The sequence below is a fragment of the Pipistrellus kuhlii genome, unplaced genomic scaffold, assembly GCF_014108245.1.
Source record: "Pipistrellus kuhlii isolate mPipKuh1 unplaced genomic scaffold, mPipKuh1.p scaffold_m20_p_20, whole genome shotgun sequence".
Lineage (NCBI taxonomy): Eukaryota > Metazoa > Chordata > Mammalia > Chiroptera > Vespertilionidae > Pipistrellus > Pipistrellus kuhlii.
Genome location: NW_023425516.1, coordinates 404981 through 420001, shown reverse-complemented (window position 1 = coordinate 420001; position 15021 = coordinate 404981). Strand labels below are relative to the sequence as shown.

Genomic DNA, 15021 nt, shown 5'->3' with positions numbered 1-15021 from the left:
CTCCTTCGCAGTTAGCGCAGTTACCGTGCAGAGAAGGCCGTTTTCAGGGGCCTCGGGCTTCCTGAAGACACAATGTCTTTGGGCATCCGATTCGCAGATAAGGGCAGGATTTTGGAATGTTGGGTCTGACCATAGACTGGCGATCCTTGAAATGGCAGGGACGGGAATCTTCAGCCTGTTTTTTCAGTTGAAAGTGGAACTCATTTGTGAGAGGACATCCTAGGCTGTGTCTAATGTACAAACAAGGCGAGTCCCGCCTTAGTGTGTCCTGCCAGCTGGGGCTCTCGGGTGCTCTCCTTCTGGTGGGCCCGGGGACTGTGCGAGAGATTCCTGACAGGGTGACGCAGAGCCATCACGTTGCATTCCCTGTAACGGGCCGTGTTCACCCAGAGGGTCTGGCGGAGGTGGGCTTACTGCTTTACAAGGTCATGTACGTAGTCATTGACGCGGGAAAGTCTGCTTTCCCCGGTAAACCTGTTTTTCACAGAATATAAGCAACATCAATGACCTGATGTGTCCTTCCTCCTCTTACCTTCACTTGAGATCCTCATTCCAGTTTTATTTTTTTCTGTTTTGCAAATTGTTTTATAACCACAACAGATAAGGACAGAGAATGCCCTGTTTGAAACATCACAATAAAGGTTCAAGATCAAGGTGTTCCCTTCGGCAAGGCTGAAGACTCTCAGTCTCTGGTATTTGGAATTTAGGCTGCAATCCTTATTTTTGAATGGATCACTGGGTGTGTGGGACAGTCCATGCTTTTAACCAGATTTGAACAGAAGAATGGGCACTCGGTCCAGGTAGAAGTAGATGAAGTGTTTGGTTTCATGTGTCATGTAACTACCGAAGTTCCTCCCCATGATGCAGCGCCCTGGAGGGGGGGGTATACTTCATGTCAAAAAAAAAGGTTTTTTTCAAATTACAAGAGAAAGTAGAAGTGAGCCATCTGCACTGTGTGGGCTCAGGAAACAAGTTACAGAGGCAGAGGGTCCTTGTAGCTTAGGAGGGAAAGGCCAAGGTAACGGGCCGGGAGGGGGCGGAAAGGGGAGGGAGAGGCCCCGCGGGCTCCTCCTCGCTGTGGCCAGTGTCCTCCATGTATGTCCCCAGCACCTCCGTCCCGGGAGTCCACTGCGGCTCCTGTGCACGGCGTGTGCACGGCGTGTGCACGGCGTGTGGGTCACCGCCTTTCTGTCGCACACATGACAGCGGAGCAGGGGCTGGCACATCTCCCCCATTCCCGTTTTTATTGTCTTTGTGTCCAAAGTAAACGAGGTGACTAATTTCTATAAAATGTTATTTTGCCACAAGAGACAGAAATAAAGATTTTCACAGTATGTGTACCCTCTTGTCTCCTGGCTGCGCTCCTTGTGCTCTGGCGGGAGCAGGCATGGGGTGGGGCGGCCTTTCTGGGAACAGTTTGAGCATAGCTGGTGTCGGGGTGGTTGAGGAACCGTATTGGCTCTAGGTTGAATATTTTCGCTTTATTTTGTTGGGGCTCTTTAAGAAGTAAACATTTATATACACATTTAAAAGTGAAGGTGTGCTTTAACTAGAGTAAAGGCCACCTCATTTAGGAGTACAGTTTGATACAGGGCATTCCCATCACCCCAAAAAGTGCCCTCCAGTTTCTGGTGGTCGTGGCCAGCTCTCTCCTTCCACTCCAGCCCCTTGCAACTATGTTGGAAAAACAGTACACATTTAATATAAATTGTATACCCATGTTTAAGGTCACAAATGAGTCCATTTTAAAATAAGTCTGGTTTAGCCTGGCCAGTGTGGCTCAGTGGTTAAGCATCGATGTATGAACCAGGAGATCACAGTTCGATTCCAGGTCAGGACATGTGCCCGGGTTGCAGACCCAGTACCCCAGGGTGGGGTGCACAGGAGGCAGCCAATCAATAATTCTCTCTCATCTTTGATGTTTCTATCTCCCTTTCCCTTCCTCTCTGAAAAAAAAATTTTTTTAAGTCTGGTTTAGATGGTCTGGGACACCTGAGGCAATCATTGGCCTCTGTCCACAAACAGCACCCACTTATTCCTCCTCCATGTTCCTGCTTTTCCTCCACACAGGGCTGGGGGGTTGGGGAGGGGAAGGTGAGGAAGACCTCAGAGCATTAGCCAAAGGCAGTCCTGCATTTGGTCCTGGGAGCTTAGGAGAGAGAAAGGCAAAGGTAATGGCTTCTGTAGACAGTGCCTGGGAAGGCTCTGGGGCATTTCTTTAATTATTATCAGCTGAACTCTGGGCAAAAGGCAGAGCCATGCCCTGGGAACTGTTTCCCCAAAAGGCGGACACGTTATCAGTACTGACTTTTACCTTTGTCCAGGAAGGGCTTGATATACAAATCCAGTCAAACACCAGGAATGCTCGGGCCTACTCTAGGATGCAAATAAGCTCCTTTGATCCTAAGTTTTGGTGATACTTCCTGGTATTTTGGGATATATAAATAAATGCACTGCTTGGTATATAAATATATAAATATATTTAATATATAACTAAATCGCCTGTCCCTGCCTCTTCATCAGAGGTAGCAGCAGTTCCACTCCCCATCTTTATAAATCTATCTCTGTGTCTTCTTTCTATTTTTCTTTATTTCTCAATCCCTGGCTGCCTCCACTTTGAACCGGTTCGTTCTCTCTTGCCGTGCAGGATGCAGAAAAGGGAGATCCCCGCTGCATCAGGCACCAACAGCTTCGGGAGAAGAGGGAGCAGCGGGAGCAGCTGTGGGCTAGGGGCTTTTCAATTGAAGATTTCTCTTAAGTGGAAGGTCACATATTAAGGACTTTGCTGTAACTTTTGATTGATCTTTAGGAGTTAGAGCAGGTCTTGGCAGAAGACAAAAAAATTGAAAAAATAAACGATAGAGGCCCTGGCCAGGGGGCTCAGTTGGTTGGACCACCACCAAACGGTTGCAGATTCACTTCCTAATCAGGGCACATACCAGGTTGTGGGTTCAACCTCCAGTCAGGTTATGTACAGAAGGCAACTGGTCGTCTCTCACATTGATGTTTCTCTCTCAAAGCAATAAAAACATATCCTCAGGATTTAAAATAACCCTATATAGCCAAAACGGGTTTGGCTCAGTAGAGAGCGTCAGCCTGCGGACTGAAAGGTCCCAGGTTCGATTCTGCTCAAGGGCATGTACCTTGGTTGCGGGCACATCCCCAGTGGGGGGGTGCAAGAGGCAGTTGATCGATGATCCCATCGATGTTTCTAACTATCCCTCTCTCTTCCTCTCTGTAAAAAATCAATAAAACTTATTTTTAGAAAAATAAAATAACCCTATATAATATCCTGTATAATAAAAGCCTAATATGCTAAGTGTCTGGTCATCTGTTCAACCAATCTAAGTTTAATATGCTATTGATGCCGAAACCGGTTTAGCTCAGTGGTAGAGTGTTGGTCTGCGGACTGAAAGGTCCTGGATTCGATTCCGGTCAAGGGTATATACCTTGGTTGTGGGCACATCCCCAGTAGGCAAGAGGCAACTGGTCAATGTTTCTCTCTCATCGACGTTTCTAGCTCTCCATCTCCCTTTCTCTCTTTAAAAAAAAATCAATAAAATATAAAAAATAAATAAAATACAAAAAAAATAAAAACAATTGTTTAATATGCTATTAATATGCTAAGGCAGCTCAACCGCTTGCTATGATGTGCACTGACCACCTGCTGCTGTTGTCTGGCTGATCAGAACTGAGTGAAACAGACTGGACCTGCCCTGGAGCCCTCCCACAGCCACTACCCCCAGCTGACCCATCCTATGGGCCCTCATCAGGATGAGCCTGCCAGATGCCACCCATGCACAAATTCATGTACCAAGCCTCTAGTAATCTGCAATAATATGCAAATTGACCATACCTTCACAGTACCCACTAGCCAATCAGGAGTGAGTATGCAAATTAACCCAACAAAGATGTGCATATGCAGGTATGGAGCAAAGATTGAAGACTCAAGATGACTGAAGCTGAAACCAGTCGTTGGCCTGCAGACTGAAAGGTCCCAGGTTCGATTCTAGTCAAGGGCATGTACCTTGGTTGTGGGCACATCCCCAGTAGGGGGTGTGCAAGAGGCAGTTAATTGATGTTTCTCTATCAATGTTTCTAACTCTCCCTCTCTCTTCCTTTCTGTAAAAAAATCAATAAAATATATTTTTTTAAAAAACACCCCTCATGATTTTTGTCTTTTTTTAAAAAGAAGACTGAAGAGACTTGGCTTTGCTTCAACCTCTGCAGAGACACTGCAACCAGAGTGGGAAAGCCTAGCCTCAAGGCTTGGCTTCTCTGCTGTGGCCTGAGGGAAGGCCTGGGTCCTGAGTTTCAGAGGAAAACCCGTGCCAGCAGCCAGGGAAAGGAAGCCTATTGCACGAATCTGTGCGACGGGCCTCTAGTTAACCTGTTAACTGAGCGGGACGTATAAATACGTCAAGCATAAACAATATCGGGAACGGGCAGGACGTATGAATACGTCCTGGAAATATATATTGTGCCCTGAGAGGGACGGTATATATTTTTTGTAATCTTTATAATTGTTTGTAAAATTTATAATTTTTTAATTCGATGTTTCCATTTTTTTGTTGGTATTCTTTTCTATTTGTAATTTTGTATTTTCCTTTGTGCTTTATATATAAATAAAAAATATATATTTCATTTATTTTAATTAAGTATAAATAAAAAATAATATAAAATTATGTCCACTGGGCGTGACGTACTGACACGTCCTAGGGAAAGAGTATGTGCCCGTTGTACGTTGCATAATTAAAAAGGGAACTCTCCGGTTAATTAGTAAAGAACAGAAATTTACTTCCCAGTTGTAGAGGGGGTGGGAAGACCAAGATCAAGGTGCCATCAAATCTGGTGTCTTCCTGCTGTCCTTGCAGCAGAAGGGCCGGAAGACCAGTTCTGGCCTGCGGGTCAGTGCTGGGGAAGGCGCCTGGCTGGGGGGGAGAAAGGCAGCTGGAGGCATGTGTGGTGCCTGGGAGGGTGTGGCAGTCTGCCTGTCACTCGTGCCTCTTGGCCCGCAATGGTGTCCAGAGGGGGATGCTAAGGGCCTAATGCATGGCCTCAGGGCAGCCCCCTGCTCCCCTGGGACTGCCCTACTATTGGGAGTGAGAAGGGTGACACAGGCGCTGGCGGTGACGCCCCACCATCGCACCTTCACAACCTGCGGGGGGAGGAAAGCTCCCTCCCAGCAACCCCAGGCCCAGCTAGTGAGCATCAGAGCACAGACCCTTTGCCTCGTGGGGTTCGCAGACTATTCAGCAGGGACTCGGTGAGAATTCAGATGCTAGCGAAACCGGTTTGGCTCAGTGGATAGCATCGGCCTGCGGACTGAAAGGTCCCGGTTCAATTCTGGTCAAGGGCACGTACCTTGGTTGCGGGCACATCCCCAGTTGGGGGGCTGGGGGTGCAAGAGGCAGCTGGTCGATGACTCTCATCGACGTTTCTAACTATCTTAATTCCTCTCTGTGTAAAATCAATAAAATATATTTTTTTAAAAGAATTCAGATGTTACGTGTCACGAATAAATAAACCAGGGGGTGGAGAGTGTACAGGAGAAACAGGGCCCTGACAGCCGATTCCCCCGCCGCAGGGGTCCGGCCCGCTTTCCACCAACTGGGTGAGGACAGCTGGGTCCCAGCCGGGACAGCCGGGACAGCCGGCGGTGGAAGCTGAGGGAGGAGGACGTCACAGAGGCGGGAGCGGCCTCCCCGCCCAGGAGGGCGGAGCGCGGGGCCCCGCCTCGAGGGCGAGACACTGATCGCGGCCCCGACCCCGCAGCCGGAACCCAGGCCGCGGAGGCTGGAGGAGCCGCCCCGGCCCGTCTCCGACTCCGTCTCATGGCCGCCGCCGCGATGCTCGCCCGGGCCTGCGGGCCGGTCCGCGGGGGTGAGTGCTGCCGCCGCGGCCGGGCTGGCGGGTCCCTGCGGCCGTGACCTTTGCCCCAGTTAGGCGCCCCTGCGCCTGCGCGGCCGGGCTCCTCCGACTGCTCCGTCGCCCCCTCCTCCTTCTACCCCCCCCCCGGGCCGCACGCCCCCCCCCGGGCCGCACGCCGCCCCCCCCCCGGGCCGCACGCCGCCCCCCCCCCCCCGGGCCGCACGCCCCCCCCCGGGCCGCACGCCGCCACCCCCCGGGCCGCACGCCGCCACCCCCCCCCGGGCCGCACGCCGCCCCCCCCCCCGGGCCGCACGCCGCCCCCCCCCCCGGGCCGCACGCCACCCCCCCCGGGCCGCACGCCACCCCCCCCGGGCCGCACGCCGCCCCCCCCCCCGGGCCGCACGCCACCCCCCCCAGGCCGCACGCCGCCCCCCCCCCGGGCCGCACGCCGCCCCCCCCCCGGGCCGCACGCCGCCCCCCCCCCCCGGGCCGCACGCCGCCCCCCCCCCCGGGCCGCACGCCGCCCCCCCCCCCGGGCCGCACGCCACCCCCCCCCGGGCCGCACGCCACCCCCCCCCGGGCCGCACGCCGCCCCCCCCCCGGGCCGCACGCCACCCCCCCCAGGCCGCACGCCGCCCCCCCCCGGGCCGCACGCCGCCCCCCCCCCGGGCCGCACGCCGCCCCCCCCCCCCGGGCCGCACGCCGCCCCCCCCCCGGGCCGCACGCCGCCCCCCCCCCGGGCCGCACGCCGCCCCCCCCCCCCGGGCCGCACGCCGCCCCCCCCCCCGGGCCGCACGCCGCCCCCTCCTCCGGTTCCCGGGGCCTCGGCGCCCGCCGCGGAGCCGCCCGGCGGGGCCCACAGGGCGCCTGTGACCTTGGACGGCCCGCCGCCGGCCTCGGTTGCCCCGGGTGCCCGGACGCCACGGGGGGGCGGGGGGCTGTCCTCCTGGTCGGAAGGACCAAACCGCAGGCGTGGGGAGCAGCCCGGCCGCCTGTGACATGTGCTGGGTGCTTCCCGCTCCCCAGCCGACCCTGCCGCCGGCTGGGCTGGGCTGGGCTGGGCTGCGGGAACACCCGGGGCTGCGGGGACACCCGGGGGCCCCCCGCGGTGACATCCGGGTCCGCCGGGACACCCGGGGCTTCAGAGACACCCGGGGCTGCGGGGACACCCGGGGCCGGGCCAGACCCACGCCCCCGGCAGTAACAGTGAAGAGAGTGCCCGCTGGGGCTGCCTGCCAGGCCTTTGCTACAGTTAGTATCTTCCTTTCCCCCCTAAATGTTTCCAACTACATTACTTTTTTGTTTTTATTTTTTTGTTAATCCTCACTCAAGAATATTTTCCATTGATTTTTAGAGAGGGAGAGATAGAGAAACATCAGTGTGAGAGAGACACTTCGGTTGGATGCCTCCCACACTCACCCCAATCCAGAACCAAACCCCAACCCTTCAGTCTGAGGCGGACAAACCAGCTAGGGCCAGTTAGTATCTTCTTAAATCTCTCTCTCTCTCTCCCCCTACATATACATATGTGTGTGTGTGGGTTTTTTTGTGTGTGTTTTTAAAAAATATATATTTTATTGATTTTTACAGAGAGGAAGAGAGGGATAGAGAGTTAGAAACATCGATGAGAATCACTGATCGGCTGCCTCTTGCACGCCCCCTACTGGGGATGTGCCCGCAACCAAGGTACATGCCCTTGACCGGAATTGAACCCTGGACCCTTCAGTCCGCAGACCGAAGCTCTACCAGTGAGCCAAACCGGTTTCAGCTACATGTGTTTTTATTGATTTCAGAGAGGAAGGGAGAGAGAGAGAAAATCATCCATCTGTTGCCTCCTGCACGCCCCACACTGGGGATAGAGCCTGCAACCCAGGCTTGTGCCCTAACTGGGAATCATAGTGTGATCTCCTGGTTCATGGGTCACTGAGCCAGCGGGGCAGTATCTTCTTAATCCTCTTACCCCCAGATGCTCAATATCTTTGTCCTCCAGATTGAGTATTAGCTGAGGCTCAGTGAAGTTAAGATCCTTTAAGGGCACAGAGCTGTGTTCTTATTGTTGGCATTATTATTATTATTATTATTATTATTATTATTGGCATTACCTGAGGATTGGGTAGGATAGTCCATGCAGATGTTTAGAAAGGATTGAGGTCATAGTTCAATTCCCAGTGTGGGGCGTGCAAGAGGCAGCCGATCAATGATTCTCTCTCGTCATTGATGCTTCTATCTATCCCTCTCCCTTCCTCTCTGAAATCAATAAAAATATACTTTAAAAAAGAGCATTATAAGCAGTTATTTGGGTCCTCATAGCAGCACTTTGACGTTTTGGGCGGATAGCCCCTGTTGTGGGCACTGGCCTGTGCATTGTGGGGTGCTAGCAGGTCTCTCCTCCCTCCACCCCATTCAGCTGTGACAGCCACAGGTCCCTGCACACAATCCCCATGTCCCCGGGGCAGCACCATCCCCAGGGGGGCCTCGGAGTGCCCCCTATTGGCGTTAACCAGACCTGCACCCCCCCCTCGGCGGCAGCTCTGCGCCGGCAGTTACACACCGTGTACCAGACCGTGGAGCTGCCCGAGACGCACCAGATGCTGCGCCAGACGTGCCGGGACTTTGCCGAGAAGGAGCTGTTCCCCATCGCGGCCGAGATCGACAAGGAGCACCGCTTCCCGGCGGCTCAGGTAGCGCCCCCGCAGCCGGGTGGGTGGTGGCAGTGGCCGCAGTGACGCGGAGGCTCTGGTCAGGGGGCCTGAGGCGGGTCTGGGGCCCGGAGGAGCTCTGGAGGCTCCCTGCCCGGCAGGGGCCTGTGGCCGGAGAACAGCCATGGCGGTGGGTGTTTACCGTGCACCGGCCTGGGGTTAATAATATTGAATAAATAACAGTTAGTAATAATTAATAATAATGCCCAGAGCGAGCTTCCTGGCCCCGGGCGTGGGAAGCTCGGCTCCTCCTCCTCACCAAGTCCCGTGCGCTGCCGTCTGTCCAGCTGAGGGAACAGCCGGTGAGCGTTAAAGCTGCCGGCTCCCTCCTGTGGCAGCACCCGCTCAGCACTCAGTGCCGCGGGCGTAGTTCCAGGATCACTCACCGGCCCGGCGAGGATCACTCCGAATGGAAACGCCCGCTCTTCCCGCCTCACTCCTCCATCCGGGAGAGGGCAGGGAGGACCTTCACCCCAGCAGCAGGGGTGACACCTGCTCGCTGCCTGAGCACGGGGAGAGGACGGTGTGGGAGAGTGGGTGACAGCCCCAAGCGCTGAGGACCGAGGGGGAGGAGATACTTGGGAGAGAGGTCATTTCTCCGGGCCGTGTGCCAGGCCCTGTGGAGGGGGGTGTGATGGGGGTGTGTGTGGAGGGGGTGTGGAGGGGTGTGGTGGGGGTGTGTGGTGGGAAGGGGGTGTGGTGGTGGGGGTTTGATAGGGGATGTGGTGGGGGGTTGAAGGGGAGGGGTATGTGGTGGGGGTTGTGATGGGGTGTGTGGTGGGGAGGGGGGTGTGGTGGGAAGGGGGTGTGGGGGGGTCTGGTGGGGAGGGTGTGGTGGGAAGGGGGTGTGGGGGGTGTGTGGGGGGGTGTGGTGGGAAGGGGGTGTGGTGGTGGGGTGTGGTGGTGGGGGTTTGATAGGGGATGTGGTGGGGGGTTGAAGGGGAGGGGTATGTGGTGGGGGTTGTGATGGGGGGTGTGGTGGGGGTGTGTGTGGTGGGGGTGTGGTGGGGGGTGTGTGGAGGGGGTGTGGTGCTTAGGGGACGGAAGGTCTCTGTACCCTTTGCTGACGCTTCCCGCCCGCCCAGGGGCTGTGGCTGCAGACAGAGCTGGTGCGAGGCCCGGCAGGTGCAAGGCCAGGCGGCCGGAGGGGAGCTGAGGGCAGTCGCCGGGGGCGGGGTGGGGGGGGGGCCCAGCGCCATGGCCGTGCCTCCCGGTGCAGGTGAAGCAGATGGGCGGGCTCGGGCTGCTGGCCATGGACGTGCCGGAGGAGCTGGGCGGCGCCGGCCTGGACTACCTGGCCTACGCCATCGCCATGGAGGAGATCAGCCGCGGCTGCGCCTCCACCGGCGTCATCATGAGCGTCAACAACGTGAGCGCCTTCTGGACCCCCCGGGGGGCGGGGCTCCGGGGCGGGGCCAGGACCAGGGGCGGGGCTCGGGGCTGGGGCGGGGCCAGGACCGGGGGCGGGGCTCAGAGACTGGGGCTAAGGGGCGGGGCCAGGGGCGGGGTGGGGCTCGGAGCTGGGGCGGGGCTCCGGGGCGGGGCCAGGGCGGGGCTAAGGGGCGGGCCCAGGGCTGGGGGCGGGGCTCCGGGCAGGCGCCCACCTGGAGGCTCCGGCTCCCCGTGCGGGTCCTCGGGCTCCAGGGAGACAGGCCTGCGCGAGGCCATGATGGGGGGCCGGCGGCTCCCGGGCTCAGGCCGCCCTGTCCCCGCAGTCCCTGTACCTGGGCCCCATCATGAAGTTCGGCTCAGACGAGCAGAAGCGGAAGTGGGTCACGCCCTTCACCGGTGGCGACAAGATTGGCTGCTTCGCCCTCAGCGAGCCTGGTACATGCTGCCCCCCCTCCCCTCCCTCAGCACCCCCTCCCTCAGCACCCCTCCCCTCATTACCCCTCCCTCAGCACCCCCTCCCTCAGCACCCCTCCCCTCAGCACTCCTCCCTCAGCACCCTCCCTCAGCACCCCCTCTCCTCAGCACCTCCCCTCCCTCAGCACCCCTCCCCTCATCACCCCTCCCTCAGCACCCCCTCCCTCATCACCCCTCCCTCAGCACCCCCTCCCTCAGCACCCCTCCCCTCAGCACCCCTCCCTCAGCACCCCTCCCCTCATCACCCCTCCCTCAGCACCCCTCCCTCAGCACCCCTCCCCTCAGCACCCCCTCCCTCAGCACCCCCTCCCTCAGCACCCCCTCCCTCAGCACCCCCTCCCTCAGCACCCCTCCCTCAGCACCCCCTCCCTCATCACCCCTCCCTCAGCGCCCTCTCCCCTCAGCGCCCCTCCCCTCAGCGCCCTTTCCCTCAGCGCCCTCTCCCCTCAGCGCCCCTCCCCTCAGCGCCCTTTCCCTCAGCACCCCCCCCCTCAGCACCCCCTCCCTCAGCATCCCCTCCCCTCAGCACCCCCTCCCTCAGCACCCCCTCCCCTCAGCACACCCTCCCTCAGCACCCCCTCCCCTCAGCACCCCCTCCCTCAGCACCCCCTCCCCTCAGCGCCCTGTCCCTCAGCGCCCTCTCCCCTCAGCACCCTTTCCCTCAGCGCCCTCTCCCCTCAGCGCCCCTCCCCTCAGCGCCCTTTCCCTCAGCACCCCCTCCCCTCAGCGCCCTTTCCCTCAGCGCCCTCTCCCCTCAGCGCCCCTCCCCTCAGCGCCCTTTCCCTCAGCACCCCCTCCCCTCAGCGCCCCTCCCCTCAGCGCCCTTTCCCTCAGCACCCCCTCCCCTCAGCGCCCCTCCCCTCAGCGCCCCTCCCCTCAGCGCCCTTTCCCTCAGCACCCCCTCCCCTCAGCGCCCCTCCCCTCAGCGCCCCTCCCCTCAGCACCCTTTCCCTCAGCACCCCCTCCCCTCAGCACCCCTCCCTCAGCACCCCCTCCCCTCAGCACCCCCTCCCCTCAGCACCCCTCCCCTCAGCACCCTTTCCCTCAGCACCCCCTCCCCTCAGCACCCCCTCCCCTCAGCACCCCTCCCCTCAGCGCCCCCTCCCCTCAGCTTGGGGGACAGACTGGAGCGGGCTGCCCCACCGGAGGGGGAGCTCGGGCCTGTGCTGACGGGGAGGTCACCTCCGCTGAGCTAGGAGCTGGGAGGGACGCTTGCTCTGGGGTCCCCTCCCCTAAAGCTGATCCCCCCTCCCACCCGCACTGAACGCTGAGGAGCTGGTGGTCTCTGGGGCTCGCTGGAGCCCGGTGAGGCCGGCCCCTGCGGGCAGGCACAGAGCCATGGGGTGGGGTTGAGGGGTGCTGAGGGGAGGAGTGCTGAGGGGAGGGGGTGCTGAGGGAGGGTGTGCTGAGGGGAGGGGGTGCTGAGGGAGGGGGTGCTGACGTGCTGAGGGGAGGGGTGCTGAGGTGCTGAGGGGGGGGATGCAGACAGAGCCGTGGCGGGAGGCGGAGGCTGGACCGGAGCTGTGCCGCAGGGAATGGCAGCGACGCGGGGGCCGCCGCCACCTCCGCCCGCGCAGAGGGCGACTCGTGGGTGCTGAACGGCACCAAGGCCTGGATCACCAACTGCTGGGACGCCTCGGCCACCGTGGTCTTCGCCAGCACCGACAGGGCGCTGCGCCACAAGGTGGGCCGGGCCCTGAGCATTTCCTCAGCTTTCTGCCCCGCCCGCCGGGCTTTCCCTTCCCCAGAGCGGCCAGCAGGGGGCAGCACTGCGGGCAGGGGGAGGGCCGGGCAGGGGAAGGGGTTGACAGGGCCGTGGCCTGGGCAGCCTCTGGGAAGGTCACCGCTGGGTTCCGGCTCTTCCAGGGCATCAGCGCCTTCCTGGTCCCCATGCCGACACCCGGGCTCTCGCTGGGGAAGAAGGAGGACAAGCTGGGCATCCGGGCCTCGTCTACGGCCAACCTCATCTTTGAAGACTGCCGCATCCCCAAGGAGAACCTGCTGGGCGAGCTGGGCATGGGCTTCAAGATCGCCATGGTGAGCGGCGCGGGTGAGGGGGCGCGGGGGAGCGGGTGGGGGGGTGAGGGGGGTGAGCGGAGTGGGAGGTGAGCGGGTGGGGGTTAAGGAGGTCAGGGGCGGGGGTGAGGGGGGCAGGGGGATAAGGGGGGGAGGGGGTGAGCCCTGGGTCGAGGCCCTGGCCAGCTGCTGACTGGGCGTCCCCGCAGCAAACCCTGGACATGGGCCGTATCGGCATCGCCTCCCAGGCCCTGGGCATCGCCCAGGCCGCCCTGGACTGCGCCGTGACCTACGCCGAGAACCGCAAGGCCTTCGGGGCGCCCATCACCAAGCTCCAGGGAATCCAGGTGACAGGGGGCCCCGGGGAGCCTGGCCTGGACCCCGGGGAGGGAGGGGGCGGCGGAGGGTTACCTGCTCCCCTGCTCCCGGAGGAAGGGGGGAGGGGGAGGGGGCGGGTGCTGACTGGCGGGCGGCCTGGTCTTGCAGTTCAAGCTGGCGGACATGGCCCTGGCCCTGGAGAGTGCCCGGCTGCTGACCTGGCGCGCTGCCATGCTCAAGGACAACAAGAAGCCCTTCACCAAGGTGCCCGGGACGCGGCTCCCTTTGAGGCCGAGGGACGGGAGAGGCTGGTGGGGTTCCCATTCCGGCTGCTCCAGGGGGCCTCCCCGGCCGACCCTCTGGGGCCCGTGCTGGGCACATGGACGGCTCTGACCCACGTCCCTTCCCCGTGGTCAGGAGGCGGCGATGGCCAAGCTGGCTGCGTCGGAGGCCGCCACCGCCATCAGCCACCAGGTGAGTGTCAGCGGGCGAGTCGCCGCCCCTCCCCGCGGTGCCCGTGAGGCTGGCCTGCCCCGCGGGGCGTCCTCCCCGCCTGAGCCCGCTCTCGCCGCTCTCGCCGCAGGCCATTCAGATCCTGGGCGGCATGGGCTACGTGACGGAGATGCCCGCCGAGCGGCACTACCGCGACGCCCGCATCACCGAGATCTACGAGGGCACCAGCGAGATCCAGAGGCTGGTCATCGCCGGGCACCTGCTCAAGAGCTACCGGAGCTGAGCCAGGGCGGCCCCGCCCGCGGCCGCGGACTGACTGCGCAGGAGCGGGAGCCACGTGCGGGCCCTTCCCCCCCCCCCCCCCCCAGCGTGCCGGAGCCTTCTAGAAGGCGAGGCGGGGGCTGGGGCCTGTGTGCGGACTCCGGCTCCGCTCCCCTCCCGACGTGCCTTATTCTTCATCGAGGGGACGGCCTCCCGAAGGCGGGCCGGGAAGGACTTGCCACCCGAGGCTCCCTGGCCGCCGTGGGCCCCGGGGCTCAGCAGGAGCCAGGAGGGCCGGGATCCAGCGTCTGCTCTTCCCTGAGGTCAGGGGTCAGGGGAGTGGGGGGGGCGGAGTAACTTCAGAGCAGCAGTGGCCGTGCTCTCAGCCACCTGGGGACGCTGGGACCTGTGCTCCGGGTGAGAGGAGGCGGGTGGGGGGCGGATGGCTTGGGACAGTGTGGGACTGACAGCAATAAAGTGGACCCTCCGAGCTGTCTGTGCCTGTGCGCTGTGGGAGGCGGCTGCTCCCCTCGGCTTCTGAGCATCGCGTCCGCCTGTCGGGAGGCCTGGCCGCCAGGAGAGCTCAGTGAGGCCGGTGAGGAGGACACAGGCCAGGCGGGAGGAGCGCTGGGGGCCTGAGTGTCAGGGGAGTGGCTCCCGCTAGGAAGGAAGGGGCCAGGAGGGGCTGGGGAAGGGGCAGAGCTGTAGAGGCCCTGTGAGTGCTGGGGGGCGGGGAGGGGGGCTTGGGGGGGGGGGGGCAGCGCTGAGCCTGCCAGGGGGTCTTGGTGGGGACCCGGCTTTGGGCCAAGGTGCCTGGGGCAGGAGCCCGCGCGCAGTCGCTGTGGCCGAGTGACGTGAGCGGAGAGAGAACGAGGAGGAAAGCCCACCTGGCGATGCTGTGAGGTCTGGGGGACAATGGGGAGACGGCCCATTTGGAGCCACCACCAAAAGGGTGCCGACGTCCGGGCCATCGCCCCGTGGACTTCTGTGCCAGGCGGGTGCTGCCTCCCCTCCCCCACACCGAGGGCAGCCTCCCCCTCCCCCTCCCCCTCTCCGGCCCAGCGGCAGGGCTGGCCTTGACCTTGGCCAGCGAGACCCGGGCGAGGAGCTCCTCGTGGGAATCAGGCCCTGATTTCACCATCTGAGGGCAAACAGAGCAGGAGGCGGCGCAGGTGAGGCTCCTGGTAATGGAATCAGCTGCCACCAGCTCCGAGGTCGGGCAGCGCCAGGGCCGTACTGACGCCCTCTGTGGGGCTCCGGGCCCGCCCTGGCTGGTGACGCTGAGGGTGTGCGGAGCCGGAAGGGTGGGTTCAGGGCTTCTCCCAGGAGCAGGTGTGGCCACCCCACGGGGGAAGCAGGGGGAGGTCTGAGCCCCTAGTGACCCCCAGGAACCGGGGAGGGTGTCAGTGGCTCCGCCCCTGGCCCAGCGGAGGGCAGAGAATGGCGTGGCATTCTCCTGGCCGCCCTTCCAGTACTGCGAGGGGCTCCTCCGAGTCCTGTCTTTCCGAAGAGCCGCATGGACGGCGTCCTGCAGGTT

The 15021-nt window shown here is 61.4% G+C and overlaps 1 protein-coding gene across 2 annotated transcripts; it reads left to right on the top strand.

Annotated features, from left to right (window-relative positions):
* The first annotated feature begins 5724 nt into the window (after nt 1-5724).
* ACADS (acyl-CoA dehydrogenase short chain) lies at nt 5725-13974 on the top strand. 2 transcript variants are annotated; one of them, XM_036449447.2, is made up of 10 exons: nt 5725-5883; nt 8401-8552; nt 9790-9939; nt 10286-10397; nt 11969-12120; nt 12303-12473; nt 12662-12799; nt 12939-13034; nt 13188-13244; nt 13354-13974. In XM_036449447.2, exons 1-10 carry the CDS (start codon nt 5835-5837, stop codon nt 13504-13506), a joined length of 1230 nt encoding a protein of 409 aa, XP_036305340.1. In that variant the 5' UTR covers nt 5725-5834; the 3' UTR covers nt 13507-13974. The 2 variants fall into 2 exon arrangements, with proteins under 2 accessions (XP_036305340.1, XP_045441327.1); XM_045585371.1 differs by lacking the exons at nt 13188-13244; nt 13354-13974 and having other exon boundaries at nt 12662-12819; nt 12888-12992.
* Nucleotides 13975-15021: the final 1047 nt, after the last annotated feature.

Coding starts and splice junctions, on each gene's coding strand:
- ACADS (XM_036449447.2), top strand. CDS start 5,835: ATGGCCGCCGCCGCGATGCTCGCCCGGGCCTGCGGGCCGGTCCGCGGG. Junction 5,884..8,400: donor CTGCGGGCCGGTCCGCGGGG/GTGAGTGCTGCC, acceptor CCTCGGCGGCAG/CTCTGCGCCGGCAGTTACAC. Junction 12,121..12,302: donor ACAGGGCGCTGCGCCACAAG/GTGGGCCGGGCC, acceptor CGGCTCTTCCAG/GGCATCAGCGCCTTCCTGGT.